Raw genomic sequence first — 9,006 nt, forward strand, 5'->3', positions numbered from 1 at the left:
TCACTGTGCCACGACTCGCCGTTTTCTTCTTGTCCATCTTGTGAACCAGGCAGATGCAGTCTGCGGTGCTGTCCTAAAGGCCTCCGAGCGTATGAGTCCTGTGCCTCGCCGCGTCTGTCGCTGCTCGCCGTCGAGGCTGTAAGGCGCTCCTGCACGGAGCGGGGAGAGGTAGGTGTCGGCAGGGCGCTCGGCGGAATGACGCTTTATGCAGCCCACATATCATTGGGATTGTTGTTCTCCCGTTAAGTGCCTTTGACGTGCAGCCAGGTGCATCGCTTTGCAGAGTTTGACACGGGCTATGCATGACATGCGACGCATATCTCCGAGTCGGATCTGAAATGTAACGGAGCTGCTTTTGCAACGACTCACGACATTCCTGTGTTGGGAAGTGGGACACAACTTTCTCAGGCAATGTCAGCTACTCCCTTTTACAAACTGCGACACCTTTTGAGGCTGAAATTTGCTTCGGATGTGCCTTCGGCATCCAAACATAACTGCATTTTCTGACGCATGTCCATGATTATTAATGTCTTGTGAAGTGACTTAATTGAAAGCCTTTTTTTTTTTTTTTTTTTTTGGTCTGCATCAGAGGCCGACTAACATAATCAGCATCTTTGTGGCCCTCTCTGTGGTGAATTTAACAGATCTTTGACAGGTCTTGTCTTTAAAATGTTGGATCAAAACGTAGATGAAGTCTGATGTTTTAAGAGCAAAGCGCAGTCAGGATCTTTTTCTTTTCTCACGTCAAAGTAGACTATTCATAAACCTGAAAGAAAATTTAGAGGTTCTTGAAATATAACTTAGCTTTTTTGGCTATATCCACTCCATAAATTAGATAATCCATTTATGGGTCATTGAGATCATCGATGCGAATCTGAATGAATACAAAAAGGAAATTACTCTTCATGAAGCTGTGAAATAGCAAAAATGCTTAGACTCATGATGATAACCTTCCAAACATTTAATATGTGCATAAAAATATAAAATCATACAACAAACGTCACAAGCATGTTTATCCAAGCATGACTGGATTTTAAGGCAGCTTGGTCTGATTTGCTCGCCGAAACCGTTCAGAGAAGAGAGGTGGGGCATTTCTGGACCCTTTGATTAGCCTAGATAAAGGCAAACCAAGAAAATCCAGCATAGAGAAAATTAACAAAACTATTGTATTTCTACTTTTTAACCTATCTGAAAAAAGAACCACAATATCAACTTGTGAAACAGTATGAACGTAATCACAAGAAAGAAAGAAAAAACAAACAAAAAACGACCCTCCTCCGGCCCCCTCTCTCATGTCCTTGTCTTGTATTTCAATGGGACATTTCCTGGATAAATTAAGGCTAAATAAAATAAAAATAAATAAACAACCCAGTAAACAGCAGCTGAGATTTTAAATTGCCAAAAAGTTTATTATTTCTATTAAAAATAAGCACAAAGAAAAAAACACGCCACCTATAGTTCATTACAGCATTTAGTACTCTTTTGATACATTATCTGTGTATTTTATCTTTCCTGTCAGATCTTTTTACTTTGTTTTCATTTGTCTTGTATGATTGAAAGAATATGTATTTACTGATGATTTTTAAATTATTTAGCTGCAAGTTCAAAAAACATTTTACATTTATAATAATAAAATGTGTGTCATAAATATTTTTGTTATTTAATATTACATTTATCTAATCTAGTCAGCAAAAATAAAAAAATGTAGAATATTAAAATGTTTAAAACATATTAAGCTGTTTTAATATAATCAAACGTAAAAGTTTCTGCCTTAAAACCTACAGATAAACTCCAGTCAGGCCTTCAAACTTCCTCTACAAACATACAATGAAGAAATATTCATTGCACAGATCATTTAGATATACTTTAGTCTTTTGGGTGCAAGACGTATATGTTTACTGTTGATGTGTTTTTCTCTCATTTTTTATTAAGATAAAATAAATCATTTTGAATTAAAGTCCAAGATGGAAAAAGCTAGAAAAAATAATCAGATCAGATTAGCCTATAATCATCTCATCTAGCAGTTAATAACGTGCTTTAAACTAAATCAAAAGTCTCGTTTAAATATTCACATTTATGAGAGAAATATTTCTGAAGCCCATAAGGAAAATTGAGTCAAGGTTTAATCAGAGCAAAACCCTCAAAACTATCATTTTATTTAGACTCTGACAAGAAAAGCACGAAAAATAGTAAATAGACTGCTGTTTCTGTAAATAACTTAAAAAATAAGTAAAGTAACGATATAAGTAAATATTTTATATATTTTTTGTTTAATAAAGATAGTTCCATATTTAAAACATATAGAGCTCAGAAGTCATGCTTTTTTTTAACAACCGAACGTTCATTTAACTTAACGTTTTCTTAACAAGCTTGAACGAGTTGTTTTAATACAATATTAAACGCTAAGAAAAATTATATATCACATTTTCAGATAAAAAAAATGTATGATATATATATATATATATATATATATATATATATATATATATATATATATATATATATATATATATATACACACACACACACACACACACACACAAGCGCATGAGACGAAGTTGAATGCTTCAAGGTAAAGGTCTGAGCAACGCAGTTTACATCAGACCTGAGGACAGGCGGAGGAAACGGCAGTTTAGGATAATTGCTCCTAATACTAAACATATTGGGATGGGTAACAGCCTGTAAGATGCATTTAAACTTCACCAAGCCTTTGCCTTGTATAAACAGGCCTTGAAGCAGTTAAGCCATGACAAACAAGATGCGGCGGCACCACTGAGAGGAGGGAGGCCCAAAGGCAGCGGCACCGCAGTTGAACCTCCAGACTCTGGTACGCGTCAATCAAGGCCACAACAATTCCTGATGTGATGGCTGTGGAGATCAAACCTCACCTGTGACACTTCCAAGGTTAAAAATAAAGTGCAACACCAATATGTCCCAAAACGCGATCAGCTTGTCACAATAGGCCCATGACGGAAAGGCTTTTCTGCGTTTTACGGCATCCTGAAGGGCGAGAGGTTTTACATTTGTCTTGATGTTTTGATTGATTATTTAAAAAATAAATGAATAAAAAATAAATAAAGGCCACACTTTACTGTAAGGTGAGTAGTCCGGTCCATGTACTCTGATACATCAAGCAGTTGACACGTGACTTTAATGGCAACAGCCTGTTGCTCCTATAACAATTAACAGAGTTGCGTGTCTGCGCCTCCTCTTATATTCTGTGGTTCCGCAGAACTGAACTCTCTTGCAACAAAGACACCCAGAGGACAAAAAGTCATAATAGGTCAATTAAGTTTCGGTAATTAAGTCACGTTTTAAAATAAACAATTGTCGTGCGGCGTCACGTCAGGATAGGCTATTTATGATGCAGTCCAGTTAGACAATGATATAGATTGATCAGCGCCGCTATTACTAACTTAGTGCAAACAAATGGTTAATTTTTTTCCTTTTCATGCTTTTGATATTTTTTTATGTATAATTTGTCAAACCGACGCGGTTCTGTTTAATAACCAGCTTTATCAAGCCTCTGGCTTTTTACGGACCTGACAGGACTGGAAATCAGGACTATTTTATTTTATTTTATTTTTATTATGATAATATTGATTGATTTTAAATCCACTTTTTTAAGAAATGTATGGTTTGTGTTGTGAATGGTTACAGATGTATTTTATCTAAATTGATATATTAACTTTATATATATATTAAATATTAACCTTTTTTAACCTTTTTTTTCTTTTTTGCTGAACAAATGCTCTGTCGATGTTTACTCAGGGAAATAACATAATATTAAGAGAATACTGAGTCCTGATGTTAGTTTTCCCCATTAGATTCAGATTCGGATGACTTTATTAATCCTTTAGGTTCCCTGGGGAAATGGACATCTCCATCTCACTCACTCAGCACTGTCATATACAAATATAAAACACCCCAAAACCAAACACCCATATAAAAATAAAAATATAAAAATAAAAAATACAGTGCCACAGAATTATATGAATAGAAAAGAAATAAGTGTTGTGAAAAATTGCACAAAGTTACTGCACAGTCTGGTTTGTTGTTGGTCAGCCTGACTGACTGACTTCTTCTGGGCCCTCCTCCACCACAGTGAGGAGTTGAACAGTTAGTAAGGTGGACTGGGTCTGGAGGACCCAGGTTCAAGCTCCGGAATGGCAACTAAGAAGAACCACCCTGGGCCCTTGAGCAAGGCCCTTAACCCCTAATTGCTCCCCGGGTGAAATTGTGTGTTTGTTCCCTCAGATGTAAGTCACTTTGGATAAAAGCGTCTGCTAAATGACAGCAGTAGTAGTATTAGTAGTACTTTTATTGTAGTGTTTTATTTGTTTGATGTTGTTTTATTTTTTGTGTGACGCACCTTGTGACATTTCATTGTGCAAGGTTCTATAAATACAATGTACTTTCTTACTAGTAGTAGTTTAGTAGTAGTCCACAAAAATAATAATGCAATCAACGCAGTGTTTAAAAATGATATTGGCCAATGTGTTGAGTTTTGTTTTGAGTAGAATTGAAATGAGCAGGGAGGTGGAGCAGTCCCAGATCTGCATTAGTAGTAGTATTAGTAGTAGTCCACAAAAACAATAAAACTCCCCTTGAAATTCAATTATGAAATGATTATTGGCCAATATATGTGTTGAGTTTTGTTTTGAGCAGAAGTGAAAGGAGCAGGGAGGTGGAAGCACAACAGTCCCAGATCTGCATTAGTAGTAGTATTAGTAGTAGTCCACAAAAACAATAAAGCTTCCCTTGAAATTCAATTATGAAATGATATCGGCCAATTGTAACGAATATGTGTTGAGTTTTGTTTTTGAGCTGAAGTGAAAGGAGCAGGAAAGGTGGAAGCACAGCAGTCTCAGATCTGCATTAACCTCCCCTCCTCGCCGTTTCGTCCGTCTCCGCAGATCTCGCGAGAGCGCGCCGAGCGTGTGGCTGGCTGAGGCTTTGCAGCAGACGGAGGGAGAAGGCAGGCAGGCAGCATCATGGCGGACAGAGACAGTGGCAGCGAGCAGGGAGGAGCGGCCACGGGCCAGGGCTTCGGCCCCGTGCACCCGGCGGCCGGCGGCGCGGGCTCGGCGGCGGGGCTGCAGCACGAGACGCAGGAGCTGGCGTCCAAGCGCGTGGACATCCAGAACAAGCGCTTCTACCTGGACGTGAAGCAGAACGCCAAAGGCCGCTTCTTGAAGATAGCCGAGGTCGGGGCCGGCGGCAACAAGAGCCGCCTGACTCTGTCCATGTCCGTGGCCGTGGAGTTCCGAGACTACCTGGGCGACTTCATCGAGCACTACGCGCAGCTGGGGCCCTCCAACCCGGGGCTGGTGCAGGACGAGCCGCGGCGGGCGCTCAAGAGCGAGTTCCTGGTGCGCGAGAATCGGAAGTACTACATGGACCTGAAGGAGAACCAGCGGGGCCGGTTCCTGCGGGTCCGGCAGACCGTGAACCGGGGGCCCGGCCTGGGCTCCACGCAGGGCCAGACCATCGCCCTGCCGGCGCAGGGGCTGATCGAGTTCCGCGACGCGCTGGCCAAACTTATTGACGATTACGGCGTGGAGGACGAGCCCGCGGAGCTGCCCGAGGGCTCCTCGTTGACTGTGGACAACAAGCGCTTCTTCTTCGACGTGGGCTCCAACAAGTACGGGGTGTTCATGCGCGTCAGCGAGGTGAAGCCCACGTACCGCAACTCCATCACCGTGCCCTACAAAGTGTGGTCCAAGTTTGGGAATACTTTCTGTAAATACGCGGAAGAGATGAAGAAGATCCAGGAGAAGCAGCGGGAGAAGAGGGCGTGCGAGCTGCAGCAGCAGCAGGAGGAGATGCAGGCGGACGATGGAGACGAGGATTGAGGAGGAGAGGGAGAGGGAGGGGGGAGACAACAACCTGCAAGAGTAATGAAAATAACAAGAGAATTATATTAAGAAGAAAAAAACTCTACTGTATAAAGAAAGAAATCTAAAGATTTAACTGTAATGGTTTAACTCCAAGGGAGCATCACTCTCAATATAAGAAACCTCCACAACCTGACAGTTATGACATGTTGTCACTCATCGCTGGATGTTACCCCACTTATCACCATTAATACAGTAACAGGCTGCTAAACAAAGTAATAACATTATATTTGAACATTGTTTCCTACTTGACAAAACAATATTGAACTTGAGTGTTTATTTCCCTTATTAACAGAGAACTTTTGTACCATTTAAAGCTATTGTAAAAAAAAAAAGAAGAAAAAAAAAGTGTTTGCAATGTTCAAATGGAAGTATTGCCGAGTTCAGAGGAAACGCGTTTCCTTCACATGTGAGCTAACGACTTCAGCACAAATCAGATATATTAATTTTTAAAACCAAAATTCAGAAAACTTTGTAAAAGGTTGTCACATGTACTCGCCATCCTATTTACATTTACCTGTGAGTAGAGATGTGTTTACACATGAATCACATGAGGGCTAGGCCTGCTTCGGAAACTGGTTAGATGTCATGCAGTATAAAAAGGAATATATAGGCATTTTCATGAAATGAAATAAGTGCTATATTTGTTGTGAAATATGCATTGCATAAAAAAAGAAACTATTATATTGAACTGGTCAATGGATCTTGACATGATGACCTTCGCCAGAGGCATTCAAAGAATTATTAATATTGTAATTTTTGTTTTCAGTTGAAATCGTTGCCATGCAGATGGATATATTATAGATTACCTTCGTGTCTCGTTGTTAATGCAATGTGTTCATCTTAAAGGTACTAAATGTGTGTTTGATAGAGGAGTGATTATCATGTAGCAAATGGCCTGAATCGCAGATTATTTAACAAGACAAACACCCGACACGCTAGTAAAATCCAGAGGAGGGTTGTTGCCGCGTGCATCCACAAGCGGCAACATTTCGTGATCTTGTTTAGTCAGAAAGGTCTAAATGGTGCCAAGGAGTGCTGTTGCTGCATGTTAACCTGCACTGTTTTAGATTTCATAGGTGTCCCAAAGTATAGGCTCAAGGACCCTTCCGTATATATATCTTTACCTGCCTATATTGTACAAATCTCGAGTTTGAGTTCCGGGTGATTTCCATCCAAAGACTTGGGTGTCGTTGTCGTCGTGAAAGTGGTCTCAGAAGGGTGATGGTATAAGGAGTCACCATGCAAACACCGTTGAACTAGGAGGAGGGCCCCCCCCAGGAGGGCCCCCCCAGAGGAGCGCCCCTGCTCTTAGCCGCGAGGGTCTAGTCCACGTCTTGGTGGATACGAGCACGTCACCAGACGTGCCCATTCCCACTAGTGAAGATCTGAAGCTGTGAAGCTGAGTGGGGATGTTGTGGACGTAAACTTAAAGCTCTCCTTAGGATTTGTAACCCCCGATAATCGAACTGGGGGGGGGCGGTGGTGGTGACGGTATTCTGTTTTGGCCTAATTGGAGATATTTGGGCTGCCACATGGAAAACAACTGGTTCCATTCCAGTGAAGTCGCATCTCATAGATGTGTGATAGCAGTTTTATAAACTCTGTCAGTAAACTCCAGAGAAGCTGACAACAATCAGATAATGTCAGATGTACCTCAGTGTTAAATTAAATGATTGCTCCCGTGTTTAGGTTGACTGGACACCAGCGAGCCAGGCGGTCCCACGACCGATCTGATTCGTAAACGTGGCACCTGATTGGGAGTCTTCTTCAGCGTTTAAACGACCTGGTGCCTTACACACTCCGCATGCTTACACGCTGGCCCGGTGCTTTGGATCGCACTTTGACTTCTTTCTTTCTTTCTTTCTTCTTCTGCTTTCTCTTTGTTTCCTCCATTATCGCGTCTCGGCCCCTTGTGTGCTCGCGCACGACTCGTGGTGCTAAAATACAAAAAAAAACCAAGGGTTTGTTACGAAACCTTCAAGACAAGTGGGAGCAGAACTATTCCTGTGTTTTCTGTTGCCCCCCCAACCCCATCCCCGTCACCCAGCCATCCAGGTATCGGCCTACATGTAACCATGGAAGGGGGTGGTCACCTGGGCTCTGCACCAGCCGAGCGCGTCAGCGGGGACGGAGCGTGAACGTCAGTATCGATCCATGTGAATAGCTGAGATTGTTCGGCGTGGTTGGCGAGCCCACCCCCCCCGAACTGCTCGGTCGGAGTAGCGTAGCGATTATATAAATTCCAAGTTACTCAATTAACCGGGGAGTAGAAAGCATGTCTTCTTTTCCTTTTTTCTTTTTTTTTTTAATGTAGTTTTACCTTTTCAGCGTTATTCCACATTCTTTGTAACTTTGGAATGTTTTTGCCCACAAAAAAAATACATATAATATATATATATATCTATTTTTTCTGTGCAACATTTCATCACTTTGTGCAATATCGGATGTGCCAATGGTGGCAATATATGTATATCAATTAAAATATGATTACTATTTGAAGGCATGTGGCTGATTTCCATGTTTTGTTTTGTTTTTCCTTTTTGGTTTTGTCTTGTGAAGGAGTTGTATGCCTTTATTTGCACTCAAAGCTCCAATCTGGAGGAAAGTATAGCTAAACAAGGTCTTACAAGCCTGCGGGGTCAAAAGGTCGCTTCTTGACCCGGAACAACACCGTCACTGCAAGTGGGCCCCTCTCAGAGACGAGGGCCGGCTTGGCTGATGGCTCCTTGAACTAAACATCCAATGGAGCTATTTTGTGAAAAGAAGAAAAGAAAAAAAAAATAGGTAAATGAAATCTCCATTTTAGCTTTAAGCTAAGAAAAGGTGCTTCAGACCAATCCTCATTAGGGTGTGTGGTGAACTGTCTTCAGTGGTTTTTGTGTGTAGCACTTTGCTTTCCCAGGTGAATGAAATACCTGACCAATACTTGTTTCAAGATCTCAACAAAGAATGTCATTCTCTCTTTTATGTTGCCTCTGTTTTTGTTTTCCTTTTTGAAGAGTATTTGATTTGCCCATTTGGTTTTGATGCATTCAATATAATTTATGTACATTTGACAAATTTTAAAAATAAATTTAATTTACCCAGAGAGGGGGGAGAAAAAGTC

General features: G+C 41.1%; 1 protein-coding gene across 2 annotated transcripts; it reads left to right on the forward strand.

The window, feature by feature from the left end:
• The first annotated feature begins 38 nt into the window (after nt 1-38).
• Nucleotides 39-9,006, forward strand: puraa (purine-rich element binding protein Aa). 2 transcript variants are annotated; one of them, XM_061739810.1, is made up of 2 exons: nt 39-168; nt 4,917-9,006. In XM_061739810.1, the coding sequence occupies exon 2, from the start codon at nt 4,995-4,997 to the stop codon at nt 5,853-5,855; it is 861 nt and encodes a 286-aa protein (XP_061595794.1). In that variant the 5' UTR covers nt 39-168; nt 4,917-4,994; the 3' UTR covers nt 5,856-9,006. The 2 variants fall into 2 exon arrangements, with proteins under 2 accessions (XP_061595794.1, XP_061595793.1); XM_061739809.1 differs by lacking the exon at nt 39-168 and adding an exon at nt 2,728-2,827.

Source organism: Cololabis saira, chromosome 14 (assembly GCF_033807715.1).
Source record: "Cololabis saira isolate AMF1-May2022 chromosome 14, fColSai1.1, whole genome shotgun sequence".
Classification (NCBI taxonomy): domain Eukaryota; kingdom Metazoa; phylum Chordata; class Actinopteri; order Beloniformes; family Belonidae; genus Cololabis; species Cololabis saira.